General features: G+C 43.8%; 1 protein-coding gene across 10 annotated transcripts in view; it reads right to left on the bottom strand.

Moving 5' to 3' along the window:
• Positions 1–23,529, bottom strand: part of SHPK (sedoheptulokinase) — a 44,214-nt gene that overhangs the window by 8,211 nt on the left and 12,474 nt on the right. For 8 of the 10 annotated variants that reach the window (XM_072778970.1, XM_072778972.1, XM_072778971.1 and 5 more), the window contains 5 exons: positions 15,932–16,073; positions 7,680–7,863; positions 6,973–7,125; positions 5,804–5,979; positions 972–1,172 (listed from right to left, as the gene is read on the bottom strand). In XM_072778970.1, the coding sequence (XP_072635071.1) occupies positions 972–1,172; positions 5,804–5,979; positions 6,973–7,125; positions 7,680–7,863; positions 15,932–15,965 (748 nt within the window). In that variant the 5' untranslated portion in view covers positions 15,966–16,073. Of the gene's footprint in view, positions 1–971; positions 1,173–5,803; positions 5,980–6,972; positions 7,126–7,679; positions 7,864–15,931; positions 16,074–22,683; positions 23,180–23,265; positions 23,483–23,529 lie in introns of those variants that run through there. The other 2 variants (XM_072778976.1, XM_072778969.1) reach the window with 2 other exon arrangements.

Genomic DNA, 23,529 nt, shown 5'->3' with positions numbered 1-23,529 from the left:
GGCGGCACTAAACCGCTGAGCCACCCAGGCTGCCCTTGCCTGAAGATTCTGATGACTGGTTCTGCATCTTGAAAACCTTCTCTGGCTCAAGGCTAAACAAAATCAGAGTTCTCTTCTTTTAATGAAGCATTCCTGAGGGGATCTCAGCAAAAGGGGCAGAATTCCCTGAAATCCTGACACCCCTGGCCAGCCTGAAAGGACTGATAGGAGTCAGGAACACTTGTCTGCACAACTAGCTCACAACATGAGCTTCCCATGTGTTCTCTCTTGCCTGTGCCTCACCTTGTCACTATGCTCAAAGTTTCCTGGAGTGACCCCTATTCAGAGCTCCTACAGGTAGGCCAGTGCATCTAATGAACACAATTTCCCTAGGCCTGCATGGCTGATCAGAAATTTCATTTCTACCTTAAGTGCTTGGAAATGGAACCTCTCCTAGAAGGAGGTTATATATTTCTCTGTAAATGAAGAGCAGAGAAAGGCCCAATCTATTCTATCCTGAAGAAAGCAGGAGGACATCAGATTCCCAGGGATCCTTTCCAAGAAAGGGAGTCAGGAACTACTTGTCAGGAATAAGTGCTATGAGGATCTTATAATACTATAAAATACCAGGAGTCTTTTCATTCATCCATGTTTGATCATTTTATTTTCAGATGTCTGTAGTCATCAGAAGGAAAACCTTGAATGCAAGGGACAGTGACCTACTAACAGAGAAAGTAACCAGTGGGCAGGGGAGAGCCAGGAGACTACTATGACATTCCAAAGTCAAAGGGGGAAGGTGCCCCCTCAGAAAATAATAAGTGACAGCAGCTCAGAAGATGAGAGGAAAGAAGGCTCCAAACCCAGATCCTTAAAGAAGGAAGGAATGTGCTGGAGCCTGAATGGGTCTGACATCATGAATAACACAGGCAGCACAGACACTGCCAATAGGAAGGACAAGCAGAGAATACATCACGGTGTGGGCAACGTCTTACCTAGATCCATCATCCACTGTACCAGCATGTGGACAAACGTGGCCAGCACGTTGCCCCCATTGAGTGATGCTGCCACTGCCAGGTAGGTCCTGTCAAAGTATGGGAAGTAGGTAACAGGAGCTGCAGGGTCTGGAGTCTGCGCCGGCTGGAATCCAGAAGGCATGGAGGTTGCCAACTGAACTGAGGTGCTGATGTTGAGAACTGTGGTCCAAGGAAAGCAGAAGTTAGGCCTGGCTGCCTGGCTCAGGCATCATAGGTCACAAAGGGCAAGGGAGAGTATGCTGATTTAAAAAATACATCTTCCACTTGATGGGCTGAGCACTGGGTGTTATACTATATGTTGGCAAATTGAACTTCAATAAAAAAAAATAATTTAAGAAATTTTTAAAATTTTTAAAAATTAAAAACAAAATAAAATTTTAAAATATGTCTTCAAAGGGATCCCTGGGTGGCGCAGTGGTTTAGCGCCTGCCTTTGGCCCAGGGCGCAATCCTGGAGACCTGGGATCGAATCCCACGTCGGGCTCCCGGTGCATGGAGCCTGCTTCTCCCTCTGCCTTTGTCTCTGCCTCTCTCTGTGTGTGTCTCTTATGAATAAATAAATAAAATCTTAAAAAAATAAAAAAATAAAAATAAATACGTCTTCAAATTCTTTAAGACTCCTTTCAGGAGGTAGAGCCTTATTCCCCCCACTGCCTGAGTTTGGGCTGGCCTGGGGGACTTGCCTCTGATGAGGAAAATAAAGCAGAAGTGACCCTGTGTGATTCTGGGGCCCAAGTCATAAAAGGCACTGAAGCTTCTGTCTCAGATCACTTGCTCTGGGGAAAGGCAGGCACCAGGTCATGAGCAGCCCTGCAGGGAGGGCCATGTGGCAAAAAAAAACTGAGGCCTCCTGACAAAAGCCCCAGGAATGAGCTGAGAAGCTGATCCACAGGCCTGGTCAAGCCTTTGGATGACTGCAGTCCCAGCAGAGCAACAGTGTGATTGTAATTTCATGAGAGACCTTGAACCAGACCATCCAGCCACACCCAGATTCCCAATTCTCAGAAACTATGAGAGATAATAAATGTTTGCTGTTTTAGGCTACTAAGTATGGGAGTGATTTGTTACACAGTAATTTACAAGGATTTGCAGCCCAAGTATTTGACTTTCTGGGGAGGTCTCATTCATTTTCAGCAAGTGCCACCTCCTTCTCACAACCATGGTGTTTTTCTTAACCTCCCTCTATCAGCAGGAAAAAAGCTCCCAGACTCAGTACAGAGGGGATGATTTTCTCCTCTATTTGAGGCCAGGGCCTGTGGACTGACTATTCCAGAAGTCTCTTCTCTTCCGTTTCTCACAAGACCAGGCCAAAAAGCCTGTTCTTCTCAGTCTGTTGGGGTCTAAAATAACTGAGGTCAGCATGTAACTTTCCTATCTATAGAAGGTTAGAGGCAAGGAGGCTGAAAACAAGTCTCAGAAAGCCAATAATCTCTACTGTCTGCCACATCAAGCCTTTCACCATGACTTTTTTTTTTTAAGATTTTATTTATTTATTCATGAGAGACAGAGGGAGAGAGAGAGAGAAAGAAAGAGAGAGAGAGAGAGAGAGAGGCAGGCTCCATGCAGGGAGCCTGACATGGGACTCGATCCCAGGTCTCCAGGATCATGCCCTGAGCTGAAGGCGGCGCTAAACCGCTGAGCCACTGGGGCTGCCCCTTTCACCATGACTCTTTACCAGAAACAATATGCACTCATTTCAAGGATGGAGAGGCCAACCAACTTTGCCCATGGACACAACAAAAGAGCACAGCCAGCAGCCCCAATCTGGAACCAGAGACTACAACCAGCTCAGTGAAGAGGGAACCTAATTCTTACTTTTTCCCATTTGAATAGCCCTCACTTACTGTACGGAAAGCACATTTACATCCAGGTACAGGACAGTCCTCTGTCAAGGAACAGCCTACAATTTGAAAACCACCAGGATAGAAAAAAAAAGAGCCAGGTTCTTTACAGGCACCATCCCAGTATGTCACCAAAACTGTCCACGAGAAACATTTCATTGCCCTCATTTTGGATGATAACAAGGGCTCAGGAAGAAAAGCAACCTATCCAAGGTCATACCAGAAGAAGAAGAGGGCTAAATGCTAACCCAGGCCAGTAGGCTGGACTCCAAAGCCCACATGAGTTCCCTGACATTCACACTTTGAGATGAAAGGCTATAAGGCAAGAAATGGTATATTGGGAAAATTAAAAGTCACAGAATAAATTTAGCATATTTTCCTGGAGCATTGATTTTAGTTGAAAATTTGGGAGAAAAGGTTTTGAACAATTTTTGGCCTTAAAAGATTTTAACACATGTATGTGCAAACAAAATTGGCAGAATTTCACTTTTCCCTTACAGCTAATTTTGAATTAGGAGGAATTACTACCCAAAATAAGACAAAAACAGTCCTTGAAATGTTATTTCCTAAGGACATCATAAAATAGGAATAAACTGCATAGAGAAGGCTGGTCAGAATTTTTTTTAACTCAGGGTTGAATTGTTGTAGTTCTAACTGATGGAAGAAAAAAGATCTGGTAACAAAGAACTCAGGTAAGGGGATCCCTGGGTGGCTCAGCGGTTTCGCACCTGCCTTTGGCCCAGGGCGCGATCCTGGAGTCCTGGGATCAAGTCCCACGTTGGGCTCCCGGCATAGAGCCTGCTTCTCCCTCTGCCTGTGTCTCTGCCTCTCTCTCTCTCTCTCTCTCTCTCTCTCTATGTCTATCATAAATAAATAAAAATAAATCTTTAAAAAAAAAAAAAAGAACTCAGGTAAGATGAATGCATTCCCCATTCCCCTTGATAACGAGGAGGGGCTCTCCAGAGTGGACCTACTCAGCCAGGCTTCCATGAGGATAAAATGAAACCCCCATTCTGCAACTACCCTGCTTGGGCAGGCAGGCCCCACTTCTCCCCTAGCCCAGGGAGGGGCAAATGTGCTCCATGAGCTAAGAACGGCTTTTACATTTTGTTTATATAATACTTATTGAGATATAATTCACCATAAAAAGCAAACTTTTAAAGGGTATAATTCAGTTGTTTTTACATTTTGTTTACATAATACCTATTGGGATATAATTCACCATAAAAAGCAAACTTTTAAAGTGGTTTTCAGTGGTTTTTAGTATGTTCATGATTGTACAACCATCACCACTATCTAATTTTAAAATGTTTTCATTACCCCAAAAAGAAAGCTTGTATCAAAAAAAAAAAGAAAAGAAAAAAGAAAGAAAGCTTGTATCCATTAGTACTCACTGCTCCCGTGGCCCCCAGCTTTCCATCTCTATGGATTTGCCTGTTCTGAACCTTTCTTAGGAATGGAACTGTACAGCACGTGGCCTTCTGGAACTGGCTTCTTTCATTCCTCTCTTTTACTCCCAAGTGTGGCATTTTAGCTATGTGGATAGATCACATTTTAAAAATCTATTTATCAGTTGGTGTGTATTTGGACTGTTTCTACTTTTTGAATTATGAATTATTATACATAATGCTGCTAAGAACATCTGTTTGAAGTGTTTCTGTGGACATGTGTTTCCAGTTCTCTTGGGTGTGCACCTGGGAGCGGAACTGCTGGGTCACATGGTAAGTCCGTGTTTAACTTCTGAGGAACTGTTGAGTTTTCCGAAAGGGCTGCAGCATTTTCAAATCCAAGTGGCATGTTCTTACATTTTTATTTTTTTTATTTTTTTTTAAAACAATTTTTTTAAATTTTTATTTATTTATGATAGTCACACACAGAGAGAGAGAGAGAGAGAGAGAGGCAGAGACACAGGCAGAGGGAGAAGCAGGCTCCATGCACCGGGAGCCCGACGTGGGATTCGATCCTAGGTCTCCAGGATCGCGCCCTGGGCCAAAGGCAGGCGCTAAACCGCTGCGCCACCCAGGGATCCCATGTTCTTACATTTTTAAATGGTTGAGAAGAAATCAAAAGGAGAAGAAAATTTCATGACACATGAAAATTCTATGAAATTCACATTTTAGCATCTATAAATGAAGTTTTATTGAAACACAGCTATAGGGGCAGCCCCAGGTGGCCCAGCGGTTTAGCGCCGCCTTCAGCCTGGAGTGTGATCCTGGAGACCCGGGATCAAGTTCCACATCAGACTCCCTGCATGGAGCCTGCTTCTCCCTCTGCCTGTGTCTCTTCCTCTCTCTCTCTGTGTCTGTCATGAATAAATAAATAAAATCTAAGAAAGGAAAGAAAAGAAAGAAAAGAAAGAAAGAAAGCTATAACCCTATTCATTCATTTATGTATTGGCTATGGCTGCTTCCATACCCCAACAGAGTTGAGTTGTTATGACAGAAACTATATGTCTTACAAAACCTAAAATATTTACTATCTGGCCCTTTACCGAAAAGTTTACCAAGCCCTTCCCTAGCCTGCGGCCTCCACCTCACTGTGACTCTCTTACACCAAATACAGAAAGACTCTACACTTCTAATCAGATCGGATGGAACTTTCATTGACGAACACACAATAACAAACACCCTAATCTACTCATCTATTTTTTTGGTCATGGAGTTATACAGAAATCAGCCAACTAGAGAGAATCATTTCCTTTACCTGGCCCTAAAGAGGAAAAGCACAGACTGTGGTCAAGGACCAAACTTCCCCTGTTGGGTTGTAAATCCCTAGAGGAGGGGCTTCACTTGGAGGAATGAGGTGGGAAACATGTTTTTCCATGTTTACAGAATAACAATCAACAGAGTGCTGAGGCTGCTGGTTACATATGCCCCTTGGGCTCTCACACAGAGCTGGAGCTTAGGAGGCACCAGCAGAAGTCTGAGGGGCAAACAAAAGAAAGACTTACCTGCATCTGTCCTTTTGGCCATACAGGAATACACGGAGGCCTGTAAATCACCCAAGGCCACGCCCACCGGTGTCCCCTTTGGGATTTCAAACCAGGCACGGGAAGTTCTGCCTGCCACACTGCCGGCCTCAGCGATGTCTGGGAGCAGGTGGACAGGAAAGCCTGAGGCCCTCAATCTGCAATCCAGAAATGGGCAGTGCACTTACTCAGAGCTGGATTTTTTTTGGTCTTTGTTGTTTCCAGGAAACTCAATGAAGGAAAGCACTATAGGGTACACATACGAGAAGGGAGGTTAGAATCCAGTGTTTTCACAGAGGGCCTCTTTGGCTTTTTTAAACCATAAGAAACAGACTTGCATTTTTTAAAAAGTAAACACTGGCTTTCAAAAGCATGGCATTGGCCTTCCCAGAAGAAGACAATCAGTTCAAGCCGGAGTGATCAGGAGAATTAGATAGGAACCAGATATCATTTCCACCCAGCCTCCTATGTTTGAAAGACACACAAATACTCTACAAAGCAGGCGGGGTGGGGGTGGGGGGTCAGAGTTTCAGCACAAAGTCACAGTTGGTTATAGCACAGGCCAAACCAAAGTCAAACCCCTCAGTTTCCTGAATACCAACTGCATTCATCACTCAGGGTTAGTAAACATGGGGCTGTTTTTATAAAACATGCTTAGAAAGTCCTTTACCTGAACTACCACATGCATTTTGGTTTTTTTACAGAGCTCAGAATTTGGACCCTGAAGGAAGTGAACTTAGAGGGCACTGGATTTCTGGATCTGAAAAGGCAAATGAATCCTTAAAAAGAACTTTTAAAAGACATCCCTCAAAACTACTACTTTCATTTCTTAAGCTTATTTTAAATTTTCTTACACTGAAAGCTGTTCTTTGAAATCTTCAGGCTAGGTCCAAGTCACAGAGTACTGGGGAGGCCAACCTAGGTCTGGGCCAATGTGGAGGAGCAGGACAGCATGGTGTAAGGGGTACCCCCTCCAAGGGTTCACTCACAGCCAGGCCCACCCATGCCTGGTGACTGGAATAGGCTGATAAGACAATTCCTGGCCTCTTGGAATCCTCCACTATTATTCCCAAATTGGAAAGCACCACTATATCTCTCACATTAGAGCTTCTGGCCTTTAGCCTAGAGTCAGCCTGCAAGGATATACTCACATCTCTAAGTTCCAGCTTTGGCTCTGAGTGTTGAAATATCCCCAGCTAGCAGCATTCTGGTCGCACATCAGGGATCTTGGCAAGCCACACAGCATGGCAACCACATAGTCATGGATGGTGCCAGCAGCATCGTAGGACTTCAGCAACTCTGGGCTAGTTTTCATATCAAAAACAATTCACAGTAGTCTAATAATAACTTGAAAGCATATACTATACCCAGCTGCAGGCAGTGGACTAGATGTGGCATAAGCTGGGTGGGAGCAAGCACCCCACGTCGTGGCTCCACAACAGCTGAATCTCCCAGGGTGAGGGCCTCCCAGCCACTCAAAGCAAAGCTGGCTGGAGTCCGCCTTAGGGGAGTGGTCTCAGGGAAGGCAGCACCATGCTTGAGAAAGCAGGATATTGGCCATTCTTAGCAGCTCTGACCCCACCATGAACTTACACACAACCCCTTTGCAAGTACCTTGCTCTCTCAGCCTCTTTCTTTCCCCCTCTGATTTAGAATCAGATAACCAACAAAGAGCCTTCTGAGAAGTTAAGCAGTTCTAGACCAAGTCTAGGTCTTGCGACCACATCCTTTGCCAGGCCACCTCGCTGAGGGATATTCCAGCAGGTGGAGTGATGTGGACTGGCTGGAGATATAGCCCTCTGGCCACTCTCATTTCCCTGGAAATGCAGCACCCAATTCCAAAATCAGTTGTCCGTACCTATTCTTCAAAAGCCAGAAGATGGTTGCACAGCCAAATCCTGAGGCCACACTGAGATGGGACTCTGGCTGGGGCAAAGAAGCTAGGAACCCGCTGCTACACCGGCCATCCTGCCATGTGACCAGGTGGCTCACGGCTCCAGGCTCAAACACAGGAGAAACTCTTCCCTCTCTCCATTCACAACCTGGAACAAAGGCGATTATCAAAAACAGAGTAAAGAACAACTGACCAGCAGCAACATGTCCTTGAGACCACTCTGCTAGGGAGGTTACAGCATGACTTTATCACCTATGATAATGCTTCATTCACACACATGTGTTCTGATATCAGGGCACCTGGGATCTACCACCAATGGCTGTGTGACTCTGGCCAAGTCACCTACTCCCTCCATTCATTCCACTTCTATGTTCCCTTTAATTCCTGTTTTTTTTTTTTAAGATTTTATTTATTTATTCATGAGAGACATACAAGAGAGGTAGAGACACAGTAAGAGGGAGAAGCGGGCTCCCCATGGGGAGCCCGATGCATGACTCGATCCCAGGACCCCAGGATCAAGACCTGAGCTAAAGGCAGACGCTCAACCACTGAGCCACCCAAGTGCCCCCCCCCACTTAATTCCTTTTTTTAAAGTTGATATTATATCCCCTCCCACCCTGTAAGAAAAGAAATTTGGTACGCCTTCAAGTCCCCTAGTCTCTGTCCTTCCAACCCTTATCACGATGATATTACCTATACTTGATTCCAGATGATGATGGATATATTTCCTCTTTTCCTTTGGTCCTAGGTAATTGATTTTTAGATATCGAACTTTACTCAGGAATCTGGCCATCTTTACTTATCTCACTTATCTCTGGAAATCTTCTGGATTTTTTTCTCTGCTCTTATTTAAATATTTTACCCAAAACTAGTTCCAGATAGTTTGTTCTATGACAAAATATCTAAAGGCCTATATGGCTCAAAATATTTTTTCATATCCTTGTATTTGAAGGACAGTTGTAATATTCTAGGTTCTAAGTTCTTTTTCTTCAATACTTAAAAACACTTTGTATATTTGTAATAGATTACCACAAATCCTTGCTACTCCTTCCATTAAGGGATAGAGTCTAAGTCCTCTTTCCTTATCTATGCTGGCTGTGATGATTTGCTTGACCAAGAGAATGTAGGTGGAGTGAAATCCTAGGACTCCTAAGGTTAGGTCAAAGAAGCCTTGCAGCTCTCACCAGAGCCTCCTAGAGTACTCACTCTGGAGGACGCCAGCCACTCTACTTTGTATCATCTACTTCTACAGGCAGATTGAGCTACTCTACATGGGGTTGACAGAGGTTGCTCTGGGGGAGCAAATCTGTCCCACTACCCTGAGGCTGCCATACATGGAGAACTCACATGCAGGAATCTAGGAGGCCATCCTCAGCTGAGTCTAGACTTCCAGGCTTCCCCATGAAGGCATCAGGCATTGAATAGAGCCACTCTTGAATCCTTCAGACCAGTCTGTCTACTAGATGAATACCACTAAGCAACCTCTGTCAACCCCATGTAGAGTAGCTCAGTCAGATTGTAGAAGTAGATCATACAAGATATGATAAAATCCAGAAAGGGAGACAGAACATAAAGACTCCTCAGAAAGGGAGACAGAACATAAAGACTCCTAACTCTGGGAAACGAACTAGGGGTGGTGGAAGGGGAGGAGGGCGGGGGTTGGGGGTGAATGGGTGACGGGCACTGAGGGTGGCACTTGACGGGATGAGCACTGGGTGCTATTCTGTATGTTGGTAAATTGAACACCAATAAAAATAAATTTATTATAAAAAAAAGATATGATAAAATCGTTGCTGTTTTAAGTCACTGGGTTTTGGAGGTAGTTTGTTATGCAACAATAAAGTACCAATATACAGGACGCCTGGGTGGCTCAGTGGTTGAGCAACTGCCTTTGGCTCAGGCTGTGATCTCGGAGGTTCCCAAGATCAAGTCCCATATCAGGCTCCCCGCAGGGAGTCTGCTTCTCCCTCTGCCTATGTCTCTGCCTCTCTCTGTGTGTCTTTCATGAGTATATAAATATAAAATCTTTAAAAAAAAAAAAGAACCAAAATACTATTCCATTGCATTTTTACATAGAATGTTGCTGTTGAAAAATATCTAGTTAAATGCTTCTAATTCTTTCATATAGAATCTGGTCTTTCATTCTGTAAGCTTTTGGAATTTTGTCTGAAATCCTTAAAAGCTCACTACATCTAGCTGTGAGGTTTTCCTGCTCTCTCTTCTTTAACATTCCATGGGCCCCTTTGGTCTGGACAGTTAAATTTTGTTTTATCGATTATGATAAATTTTCTCCATTAATTCTCCAAATATTTCCTCCTCTACCACTTTTATTTTTCCTTTTCTGGATCTCCCATTATTCAGACACTAGTGCTTCGATTTGTATCTTCAATATGTCTTACTTTTTGTTTTATATTTTCTATTTCCTTTTCTTCTTTCTTCCTTCTGAGAGATTTCCTAAATTTGCCTCTTTCATTCTCTAACTTGTTCTGAAGTTCTATCCATTCTGCTATTAATCTCATCTATTACATTCTTTATTTCAACTATTATATTTTTATACCTAATATTTCTGCTTGGTTCTTTTTATGTTTTCTTCTTAATGTTTCTTGCTAATATTCTCCTTTCCTTTTTTTTAATATTTTATTTATTTATTCATGAGGGACACAGAGAGAAAGAGGCAGAGACACAGGCAGAGGGAGAACCAGGCTCCATGCAGGGACCCTGATGAGGAAATCGATCCTGGGGCTCCAGAATCATGCCCTGGGCCAAAGGCAGGTGCTAAACCACTGAGCCACCCAGGGATCCCCAATATTCTCCTTTCATATATATTTTAGTATGTATATCAGGCTAATTTTAAATTCTTAGACTATATATTCTAATAGTTCTGCTTCTGAAAGAATCTCCATCTGGGGTGCCTGGGTGGCTCCAAGAGCATCCAACTCTTGGTTTCACCTCAGGTCATGATCTCATAGGTCATGGGACCAAGCCCCACATTGGGCTCTGAGCTCAGCAGCGAATCTGCTTGAAGATTCTCTCCATCTGCCCCACTCATGCTTGTATGTGCTCTCTCTCTCTCACAAATAAATTTTAAAATATATCTTAAAAAAAAAATCTCCATCAAATCACTCAGCACAATGTCTTTCTTATGAAATAGCTGTGAACCTCAAATATCTTAATTGTCTTGGTCCATGAACTCATTTTGTCCTGGGAGTATTGGCTACTCTGTCAGGCAGTGTAAATGAGCTAGACCTCAGTCCCTGTCAGCCCCAAAGGGTCAGGGGAGGATGGATAAGACCTGGGGTGGATCCATAGCTAACCCATACCATCTTGCAAAACACCTCCTCAGGTCAGGGATTCCATTCTGCCCCCCAGGATGGAACAATGTTTTGAGAGTCCTTAGATTATAGGTCACCAGCCCTGTGATTTGGGGAGAGTGATTTGCTTTGATTTTATTCCTGAAGACACCTGAATTGCTTTGGGTATGGGGAAAGGTTCTGCTTGTCCCAAAGCCATGACAATCCAGGGGAACCAGCAGTTCCCCCCTGATTTATCCCCACAGGCAAGGCAGTTTGCTTCTTGCCTCAGATCCAAACCATCAATCCACATACACCAACTCAAAATAGCCTCATCACCCTCAGTTCTCTCACAGTGTTCTCCCCTTGCTTTGATGTTTTTCTCTTATGATTCTTTTGAAACCAGTCATGGGGGAGAGAGCCACCAGTCAAGCTCGCTCAGCATTTTGGTAGCAACTGTATCTGGAAGTCCAGAAGTAGAGGACACTTATAACTGTTTCCTGGGTCCTGGTATCTCGTTGTCATGTGCTAACTTTATTGTCAAACTAGTAGGAAGGGGAAGGGTTAGGGTGTGTTGTGTGTATTAAATGAGTTAACACATGTAAAGTATTTAGAACTGTATCTGACGCAGTACTCAATGTTAGTGATGATAATGATGAAATGAATCTTACCTTCTAAACTCTGTCCATGGTCTAACACGTCCAACAGCCTTTAAGAAAGAGAATACACCCTCCTACATATCTTTTGTTCTATCCTCTCCTCATATTAGGGAGATTTCTCACACTTCACAATGTAACTACAACCACAGAAGCAGAATGAGAAAAGAATGTTGACAATCAAATGCCAATTGAGAAAAGTTATCAGCAGCAAGAACACTCCAGATGCAATGGACAGAGATGAGAATCTGGCCTCCATGTGACATGAGAACATTGCCTGCCATAAAGCAAAGCAGGGCAAAGCCCCACATACAACTGTTTCGTGGCTATTTCTGATCTCAGGCCCCAGATTCAGAAGCCAAAACCATTACATTTTCTTATAAATTTGTTCGTTCAGAACCAAAGAAAACACTTAACTGCCCCTCCCTCCTTAGTTTCAGGCCATGAACATCCATTCATTCATTCATATGTGCATGACTGAATGATATGTGTATTAAGTATCTAATATTTATTAGGCACTGGTTCCGGTCCCTGAGAATACAGCAATGAACAAGGAAAAGTCACTACTTTCATGAAGCTTATACACTAGGGATATAGAATATAAACAAGCAAATGTATAATACCAGATACTTTTAATTGTTGTGAAGAAACATATAGCAGCAATAGATATTTGGAGGGTGAACAGGGAAGTCCTCTCTAAGGTGACATGTGAGGAGGGACCTGAATGGAGTAAGGAAGTGAGCCATTAAGCATGTCTGGGGACACATACTACAGGTGGATGGGTCCAGGCAAAGGCTCTGAGGGATCTTGTCAGTCTCTGCTTGGTATCCCTGGCCAGTAACCAGAGGAGCAGGGAAGCAAGTTACAAATCTTGTACCTGAAGCATATTTAGTTTCACCTGGGGTGTGGGGATGGGGGGGCTCCTCAAAGCAATGCATCTTCACAACCATATACTACCTTTGTACTTAAACTTCAAGCTGGATTCTTATTCCAGACCTAAAGCTGGATCTCTACAGCTTTTTTCCAATCCCTTTTTCCTCCTCCAAAACCCTTTAAAAATTTTTTTTGAACTATCATTTTTATTTTGTTTGCCTTATAAAACAAATATGGAGTTCTTACCATGTAGCGGGTATTATTCAAAGCACTTCAAAAATATCAATTCATTGAATCTATATAATAGCCTTATCACAGATATGATAATTATCCCCTTTGTATAAGAAAAATGAAGCACAGAAAAGTTAAAAAAAATTTGCTAAAGGTCACATAGCTACTAAAGTGATAGAACCAAGATTCGAATTAAATCTGTTCCAGAATTCAGCTTGATATTTGCTTACCTCTTTCTTTCTTTCTTTCTTTCTTTCTTTTCTTTTCTTTTCTTTTCTTTTCTTTTTTTCTTGGCAAAGAATTAACATATTTTTAATTTTATAATTACACAAGTGGTAAGTGAATGCATTCTCAGTATAAGATGTTCAGATATTACAGATAAAGCCAAAGGCCTGCTTATATCCCTACCTGGGTCCCAGCCCCCTTCCTGTCCCTGTTAGCCCTTGTGGATAACCACCTAAAGTTTTTACACTGACACCACATATTTGATTTGGTTTGGTTGACTTTATTTTATTTTCCGTTTTTTTTTTAAACAAATAGCACTAAACTATATTTCTTTTCCTAGGAGTTGTTTTTATCATCCAACAAATGTTCTGGAGTTCCTTCCATGTCAGTATACATGAATGTACCTTATTCTTTCTAACTACTGCATATCCTTCTACAACATGGGCACACTAACATTTATTCATACATTCCTCTGAGATTAAATGCCAGCTTTCACTACCATAACAAGGAGGCAACAAACAACCATGAGTAGGCGTCCTTATGCACACCCGTGTAAGACTAATTTTCCTGAGCAGATTCCAAGTAGCAGAGTTGCTGAGTCATAGTACTCTCTTATTTTTAACAGGCCCCGCCAAACTGTCCTCTAAACCAATTTTCCACTCCATTTGCCAACTCTTGGCATTTTCAGACTTTGATGTATTATAATCCACTGGGTGGAAAATGATTTCTCGCTGTTGTTTTCTTCTACACTGCCCTAATTACTAATGATATTGAGCATCTCTTCATATGCTTATTAGCCACTTGTTTTTCCTCTTCTAGGAACTGCCCATTGGTATCTTTTGCCCATTTTCCACAGGGCCATTTGTCATTTCTTTGTTATTAGTTTTTTATATGTACCCATATTCAGACTAGCAAACGTTTTTGCCCAGTCGGCTGCTTGCCTTTAGTTTGGTTTTATGATCCCCACTCCTCTCCTGCTATTACTGAGCCTAGAAATGGAGTCTACAGGCATAACCACAGGCCTCTCAGAAGACACTCTCACCGCCTTTCCTCTCTGCCCGCTGGCTGGCCTATGCCCTCGTGGAAGCAATTAGCTCTCTGCTCGGCTCACTGGTGCCTGTCTATGTTGACTGCCTTGAGTGTGCCTTGGAAGGTGAGGGCTTCATCTGCTCGTTTCTATGTCTCCCATGGGGTCTAGCATGGAGCCTTATATATTGTAGTTACTGAAGCCAAACTAATCTGTGGCCACCTTTAAAAACACACTGACTGGGTTCCCAAATATGATTTCACTCAACTCTGCTAAGAAAGTATTATCATCGTCAAACAGTGGGTTCCCTCCTTCCCAGAAGTAGAAAACAAAACAAGGAGGCATGTGGGCTGGCTCAATGAAATATTAAGCAGCTCTCTCCAACAATGTGGGCAACGGTTTGTGTGGTTGTTACAGAGTCCAGGAAACAGGCAGAAAGAGAAGTTGATGACCAGACCACAATCTTTGGACGTCTGTTGTCCTTTTTGGGAAGGGCTTTAGTATTAAAAGGACATTTATTCTCATTAATGCAAAATTAAGGAGTTTAAAAAGCTTTTACAACCTAGACTCCCTCTGAGAGGCCAGCTCTAACACCGTAATTAGCCTTCTCCCCCATTACTGATTGGAGCCAAGCAGCTCCTGTGGTCCCAACCAGCCTGACAACAGACAGATGAGAAAGAGGGAAGGAGTAAGAGGTCTTGCACTAGTTTCCGCAGTCACCCAGGCCCTCCTGGGGACTAATCAAAGGATGTACCCCTAGACATCTGTCATGCTGCTGAGAGGCAGATCACCACTCACGTGGCCCAGGGGAACTGGAATCACTGGCTCTCCAGGCAAAAAGGGGTGAATCCAAATTCCAAATCCCTTTAACTACAGCCCCCAAAGTAGCCATCTGTCCTCTACTTAAAATACCTGCGGTGAAATGTTGATAGCTTTGAAGCAGGTGAGGGATATGTGTCAGTTCATAATAGAATTCTCCCTACTTTTACATCTATATAGAATTTTTTATAGTTAAAAAGAGTCCTTTAACGCTTGCTTTAACAGGGACTCATAACATCCAAATCCTTCCTTGGATATCCTTTTGAGAAGTTCCTCCATTCATGGAGCTACTGCACCCTTCTGCAGCTCTGGCCCTCCAGGAAGCCCTTAAGAGCCCAGTGTCCAAAGTCAGACAAACCTAGGTTCAAATGCTGGAGTCACCATGCTGCCACGTGACCCTGAGCATATTAACCTTCTCTGAACCTCCACTTCTCATTGGCACAATAATGTAACCTACATCATAAAGATGTTGGGAAAGTTCAATGAGATCATACGGGTAACATCCTGAGCCCAGTACCAGGCATGTAAAGCACTCATTGCTATTTTGTGGCTTAATAAGTCTCCTCCCGGAGGTCAAACAGAACAGGTCACCTACCTCTGCACCGTGGCAGACCTTCTGATGTAAGACAACCAACAAAATAATATTTAGCACCTGAGCCCATAAAAATAATGTCCTAAAATTTAAAAAATCACAAGTATCTGTGATTATGGCAAACAACAAAAATCATGCCCAAATTCAAAAGTTTCCTCTGTGTTTCGGTATCTCCTACAACTACACTCATCTTCAGTTGTCTGCACTGAGGCTCTGAGACACAATAAAGAGAAAGCTGTGGAAATTCACCCTACTGAATCCTATGAGAATCAGAGAAAGTGCACTTGTCCCTCACCCTGTTTATGGACAGTGTGTGAGTGGAGAGTTTGCTTATTCATCGCACATTTGTATGAGAAAGGATATACACAAAATACAAGAGTCGGCATAGGCCATTTCATTCCCACTGCAGGTGACCTGATCCTTCAGAGGAGTGACCTCTGCAGCACTTTGCTATCCCACAGTGATTGCTAGGAGCATATGATCATCCCCAGAGCCCAGAGTACCTTGGTCTGTTTTCCAAAACATGACTCCATGCATTTGTCCTGACACTCCAATGCCACAGACTTCCTGGAGCAGCTGCCGAGGAAGGGCAGCAAGGCATTCATTTAGGGCTTGGATGATTCTGCTCACATCCTGCTCTTGCCCCTGGAAACAAAACAGGACACGTTGGGCAGGGGCACACAGACAGGCAGGGGGAGGAGGGCAGAGGCCTCAAGCAATTTCCAGGGTAGTGGGTGCCAAGCTAATTCCCCTGGGGTTACTTCCAGGACCTGCTGGCTAGCCTCAGGGATGACATGTGGACTGAAGGTTCTCCACCACATACAGAAAGGCCTGCTGCAGGAATGTAGTGGGCAAGATTCCACTGCCTCCCACACAGGTGAGGCACTGCTGCGGACCAGGTTCAGAAATGGCCAAGGCTCTGCCTTCCACTGTGAGTGAGTCTAAGCTAAGGAAAGCACTGCCTCTGCCCTATAGGAATAGAAAGACTAGCAAGAAGGATAAGAAAACTCAAAAAAGACCGTAATATAAGAAGACGCTAAATGTCTATCACAAGGCACACACAGGGTTGGGATACAGGAAGGATGGAACACAGCAGGGAGGAACCTAGCAGGAAGGGTGTAGCCAAGAAAGGCCTCATGGACTAAAGTACTTTAAGACAAACCCTAGCATTTGCTTCTATTTGGACTTTAGCTCATGCATCTGGCAAACATTTCCTGAGTGCCTTTAGAGCCAGGCCTTAGACTTGGCAACAAACACCCCCTAGGCAAGGCAGGCAAGGAAGTAACCCAGAGAATACCTGGGCAGAACACCAGTGAGATGGTCCATGTCAGAGGCTGGTGGGAGATGAGGCTATAAAAGAGGAGAGACTGGACCCAATAGGGACTTCAAGCCCCAGGATGAGGGGCTCCTCCCAAATCCAAAGGGAAGCCCCTCGGGTTTTCTGAATGGGATAATACCACCATCAGAAGATTAATTAGGCAATGATATAAGCTACCCAGAGAGACACTGATAATAGAGATTTTTTGGGGGTGGAAATGAGATGTAAGGAAGTCAGGACAGGGCAGCCCGGGTGGCTCAGCAGTTTAGCGCCGCCTTCCGCCCAGGGCCTGATCCTGGAGACCCCAGAATTGAGTCCCACATCAGGCTCCTTGCATGGAGCCTGCTTCTCCCTCTGCCTGTGTCTCTGCCTCTCTCTCTGTCTGTCTCTCATGAATAAATAAAATCTTAAAAAAAAAAAAAAAAAAAAAAGACAGGACAATCTTTTCCTGATTTGCCTTTTCTTCTGATTTGCTGCCTCCCTAGGAACTTCTCTAGGCAGAATAACTTTGAAAAACAAAGTCATGAGAGATAAGGAAAATGTAATCAAACAGCATACTAATATCCATGAGCCAGGGCAGCCCTGGTGGCTCAGAGGTTTAGCGCCGCCTACAGCCCAGGGTGTGATCCTGGAGACCCGGGATCGAGTCCCACGTCGGGCTCTCTGCATGGAGCCTGCTTCTCCCTCTGCTTCTCCCTCTGCCTGTGTCTCTGCCGCTCTCTCTCTCTCTCTCCTCTCTGTGTATTCTAATGAATAAATAAAATCTTTATTTAAAAAAATATCCATGAGCCAAATGGTCCTAAGAGACAAGAATATGAATAGAATATAAGATTTTAAAAAGGTTAAAGGTCTCTGGAGTCAAAAGCGAAAACACAATGAAATATCTTAGAGAACATGAAATGCCAAAACCAATCAAGCAGTATATATCCAAATGGGTGGGAGGTACAGTCTAATATAACTTCAAAAGTAGCTGACTCACACCAAAATATTTAGGTTCCATGACCATCTCTTCTTTTAAATTATGAATTTCCTGTTAAAGACTAGAAGTCAGACTCCAAGACCCATCCCATCCCAGGAGATGCCTCTAATCAGTAAGAAGTCTCAAACAGCTAAGGAGGCCACCACAAAATATATACTTGGAAAAGCAACCCAGATGACATGATTGTTTTCCTGATGGTTAAGTAGATCTCAGGTGGGTGCCAAAACTAGTGTGGAGCCCAATGTGGGGCTTGAACTCATGACCCTGAGATCAAGACCTGAGCTGAGATCAAGAGTTGAATGCTTAGCCAACTGAGCCACCCAGGCATCCCATGATTAAGTAGATTTCAAAGAACAAGAAAAGATCAAGAATTAAACAGGCATGTTTAAAAGAGTCATACCTATTTGATTAACATTTGAGCTTAAGGAATTTTTTGAGTATTTATTATTTTAGGTAAATATAAATATTTAAGAGAATTTGACCTAGGTCACCTTTGTAATGTATGTGTGTATGTGTGTATACATACATATTATATACGTGTGTGTGTGTGTATATATATATATATATACACACATATATATGTATAACTAAGGTAGTTAACTGAAATGGCATTAAACATTATTCAAAGTCCTCAAAATGATAGCTACATGTTAGACATATAAATGGAAACAGCTTTATAAGCTAAATTTAAAAGCTTAAGTAAGAACTAGGGTTCTGAATTTAATAAATTGAATACTTAATTTTATTTCAACCAAAATAAAATGTTTCTGGCACACAAAAATCACCTCAAGGCACAAAATAAACTTATATTTAACAACTAGAAGGACCCATGGAAAACTCAGAAGAGAAGAGAAATGTGGCTCAGCTCTTAATAAATGCCTGGTCTCTGGGGAACTGAAAAGTTTATGGTCTTGCAAAAGCATCAAGCCCCAGGCTCCCCTCCCTGGGCAGAGTGCAGCCCTCCCCTCCTGGGGACAAACCCCTCACATGCCCTGTCAGACTGCTGGCTTTGGGCAGGGGCACTTCCAAACTATCATGATCAAAGCAGCAGGAAAAAAGGATGGTGGGGATGGGTAGGATGAGGCAAGGAACGCAGAGAGAGCGCAAATCATTTTCCTGATGAAGCCCACATTCTAACATGCAGAACTGACCAGACAGTGAGACACCAGCAGAGAGGAGGTACATGACTGGGCACTTGAATTGAGATGTATTTTAAGTATAAAATACATACCAGGCTTCAGATTTAATATGAAAAAACACAATGTCTTACTAATAATTTTTTTCTTATTAATAATTTTATATTAGTTATTATATATTGAAATGATAGTATATTGGATACACTGGAGTAAATAAAATATGCACTTAAAATTAATTACAGCTGTTACATTTTACTTTTAATACTAGAAAACTGAAAATTCAGGTGTGGGTCATATATGTGGCTAGAATTTCTTTTGGATAGTGCTAGTTAAGAGTTCCCACATGGCCTCAGATGGTGTATCAACCCAAGACAGAGGAGCCACTGTTTAAAATGGACCCAGGGTGGATTCGTTTCATAGGTGGGGATAGTGGAGGAGGGAAATGGACCAGGTGGGAGTGAAGACAAGGGGACAGTCAGTGTTCAGCAAGTAGTTTGAGTTTTAGTGGTGAGTGTGATCAGGGAGTAGCTCTCAGACAGTGGGCATACCTATAATGTAACAGGAAGAATGCTGTCTCCATTCCTTGGTTCAGAATATCCATCTCTCTATAACCAAATCAAATCTTAAAATTTTAAATTTGATAAAAGAACTTAGAAACTCAATGTCCCCAACACACCCCTCTTTACAGATGAAGAAACTGAGGCCCAGAAAAAAGAAATTAACTCAGAAAGGGTCAACAGAGACTCCCTCAAAAATCTTGGTATTTTATTTGCAAATCTTGGTATTTTTATTTGCAAAGCCTGACCTTCCATACAGCTGCCAAGCTTGACCTTGGTGTATACAGTACTTCTTAAGAGTGAAAAGTATGGACATAAGGACGGGGTCATAGGCATTTCCATAGTTCAGTGGTGCTCACTCCAGGGATGATTTTTGTTCCCTAGGGCCCATTTGGCAATATGGAGACATTTGGGGGTATCACAACTGGGTAGGAAGGATTTACTGGCATGTAGTAGGTAAAGGCCAGGAATACTGCTGGATATCCTACAATGCACAGGACAGCTCCCCACAACTCAAAGTATCAACATTGCCAAGGTTGAGATATACTGCTACAGATGAATTATAGTGTCCCAGAGCACAAAACACATGTGGAGGATGCAAGGGGGGCTCTTACTGGCCTCTCCTAAACCCTGCATTAGGTAGGTGTGGCACACTGTGTGCCTGTACACAGAACAGCCTGCCAAACGCTGTGGGAAGCAGGGAAAGCAGTTTTCAAGAAGTGGCCCTATTTCAGGGCCCTTGGGTGACTCAGCTGGTTAAGCACCCAACTCTTGATCTTAGCCCAGATCTTGATCTCAAGATAGTGAGTTCAAGCCCCATACTGGGCTCTACACCCACTGTGGCGCCTATTTAGAAAAACAAGAAAGAGTGGCCCTATTTCAAGAGAAAAGGCAGTGAGTGTCTAAACCCATTCCCTGTAATCTCAGCTCTGCGGCTCATCCCCACAGGGTCAGAGCTGAACATGCCTCCATTTCATACTCCATGTGGTGAAATAATCATTTTTAAATACCCTGATGATTGGGGCACCTGGGTGGCCCAGGTCGTGATCCTGGGGTCCTGAGATCGAATCCCGAATCAGGGTCCCCAGAGGGAGTCTGCTTCTCCCTCTGCCTATGTCTCTGCCTCTCCACCAAACCAGCTCTACAAGAAATATTAAGGGGGACCCTGTATAAGAAAGAGGGAACCCAAAGAAACAATCCACAAAAACAGGGACTGAATAGGTAATATGATGACACTAAATTCATATCTTTCAATACTTACTCTGAATGTTGAATGGCTAAATGATCCCATCAAAAGACTCAGGGTATTGGATTGGATAAAAAAAAGCAATACCCATCTATATGCTGTCTACAAGAGACTCATTTTAGACCTAAGAACACCTACAGCCTGAAAATGAAGGGGTGGAGAACCATTTACCATTCAAATGGTCCTCAAAAGAAAGCAGGGGGGAATCTCTGGGTGGCTCAGCGGTTTAGCACCTGCCTTTGGCCCAGGGCGCTGTCCTGGAGTCCCAGGATCGAGTCCTGCGTCGGGCTCCCAGCATGGAGCCTGCTTCTGTCTCTGCTTCTCTTTCTCTCTATGTCTATCATGAATAAATAAATAAAATCTTAAAAAAAATAATAATAAAGAAAGCAGGGGTAGCAATCTTCTTATCAGATAAAGTTTATCCCAAAGACTGTAGTAAGAGATGAAGAGGTACACTATATCATACTTAAAGGGTCTATCCAACAAGACCTACCATGAATATTTATTCCCTAATGTAGGAGTGGCCAAGTATATCAATCAATTAATAACCAAAGTAAAGAGACACTTAGATAATAATACAGTAATAGTAGGAGAGTTCAACATGGCACTTGCTGCAAATGACAGATATTCTAAGCACAACATTACCAAAGAAACAAGGGCCTTGAATAATATGCTGGACCAAACAGATTTCATAGATATATACAGAATTTTCCATCCAAATGCAACCCAGGAAATTAGAGAAGAATTAAAAAGATTCATGGAAACGAATGAAAATGAAGATACAAACATTCAAAATCTTTGGGATACAGCAAAAGTGGTCCTAAGAGGGAAATATATTGCAATACAAGCCTCCCCCCCAAAAATTGGAAAAAACCTAAATATACAAGCTAACCTCGCACCTAAAGGAACTGGAGAAAGAACAGCAAGTAAAACCTACACCAAGCAGAAGAGAGATAATAAAGATTCGAGCAGAACTCAATGAACTAGAGACCAGAAGAACTGTAGAACAGATCAACAAAACCAGGAGCTTGTTCTTTGAAAGAATTAATAAGATAGATAAAACATTAGCCAGCCTTATTAAAAAGAAAAAAGACTCAAATTAATAAAATCATGAATGAAAGAGGAGAGATCATAACCAATACCAAGGAAATACAAACGATTTTTAAAATGTATTATGAGCAGCTATATGCCAACAAATTAGACAATCTAGAACACATGGATGCATTTCTGGAAAACCACAAATTACCAAAACTGTCTCTGCCTCTCTCTTTGTCTCTCATGAATAAATAAAATCTTTAAAAACAAAAAAATCTTAAAAGTAAAAAAATATATCCTGTTGCCCCAACCAAATTTTGAGTCTCTATGAAAATGCTAAAAAAAAAAAAAAAAAAAAAAAAGGCTAAGTGCTCCTGAACTCTTTACCCTCTGAAATGTTTCTGACCAAGATGGACTCTGAACCCTAAAGAACTGAGTCTAGATACGTGGCAAGAGGTTGTGAAAAACAAGCTCTTGGGAATGAGGCTTAGAAAATCCAGGTTTGTGGCTGGAAAGTGCTTAGAGGCCACCGATTTGAACTGGGAGAACAAGCAGGATTGGGGGGTGGGGGGAGTCATAAAGTTATACAGAAAGTTCCTGGATATTAATTTCTGTTGTCAGTTAACTGAACATAGAGCTACCTTTTTCAGGGAATTAATGAAATCCAGCTCTAAGGACTGATGATCTTTCTGAACCCACATCTCCAAATAGATCCCATTATGGTGAAATTCTCCATTTCTACCCTGTAGCTTTCACAAGACACTAGTTTTAATGTATAATGATCCATCGGATCTTTTTCTCTCTCTCTCTCTCTTTTTTTTTTTTTTTTTTTTTTAAGATTGTATTTATTCATGAGAGACAGAGAGAGAGGCAGAGACACCCGCAGAGGGAGAGGCAGGCTCCCTCCGGGGAGGATCCCAGGACCCCGGAGTCACGCCCTGAGCCACCCAGGTGCCCCCCCCCCGCCCCCAACCTGTTTCTAACATTTTAATCAGCTCATCTCCCCTGTCTCTCCGCTGTCCTTTCTCCAGGGCGTCTCAGCCTTTGGGTCCCGGTGTCTCGCTGCCCGTGTCTGCCTGCCCCAGACCACAGTCCCCCTGCGGAATGAGCAGAGGCCGCTGAGGCCCGGGTTCCACAGCTTAGTTCCTGAGGAAAATCCACATTCTGCTCTGGGGAACAAACTGAAGCCTGAACTTGAGGACACCGGCAGGTGGGAGGTGCAGAGGGGCAGACAGGAGGAGGCCCGAGGTCACTGCACAGACCAGGGCAGCAACTTCCCGCGGGTCAGAGTACAGAAGGTGGAGGGCAGGGAGCACCGCGGGCCGCGGAGCCACAGCGAGGCCCGCGGAGGCCAGACGGCCCGGAGATCGCCGTCGGCAGCGGGGCAAGCTCCCGGGACCGAATCTCACGTCTCACGGGTCCGAGGGAGCTACAGCAGGGAGGCGGAGGTCGGGCGGGCTGGGGAAGTCAGGGAGGCTTCCTGCAAGAAACAGGGTGTGGAGGAGGCCTCCTCTGAGGAACAAGAGTGGCTCCCTGAGGCGACGCAGCTCCGGGACGCTGCCTCACCTGGGGCGCCGCCGCCTCAGCCCGCGCAGCCCGGGCGCAGCTCGCTAGTACCACGAACCCAGGTGGGTGGCCGGGCTCGGCCTCCAGCAAGGCGGCCTTCACAGACGTGGTGCCCAGGTCAATACCGAGAGTGACCACCCGCGCAGCCATGGCCCGCGACAGCCCCGCAGCCGGCGTCTGAGGCGGTGGCGCCCCCTCCCGCGCGTTCCACCGGCTTCCGGGCGCCCGGGCGGGGCGGGGCGGGGCGGGGCGGGGCCGGCCAGG

This window comes from Canis lupus, chromosome 16 (assembly GCF_048164855.1).
Source record: "Canis lupus baileyi chromosome 16, mCanLup2.hap1, whole genome shotgun sequence".
In the NCBI taxonomy this organism is placed as follows: domain Eukaryota; kingdom Metazoa; phylum Chordata; class Mammalia; order Carnivora; family Canidae; genus Canis; species Canis lupus.
The sequence above is the reverse complement of the archived record's forward strand: the minus strand, read 5'-3'. Positions and strand labels throughout refer to the sequence as shown.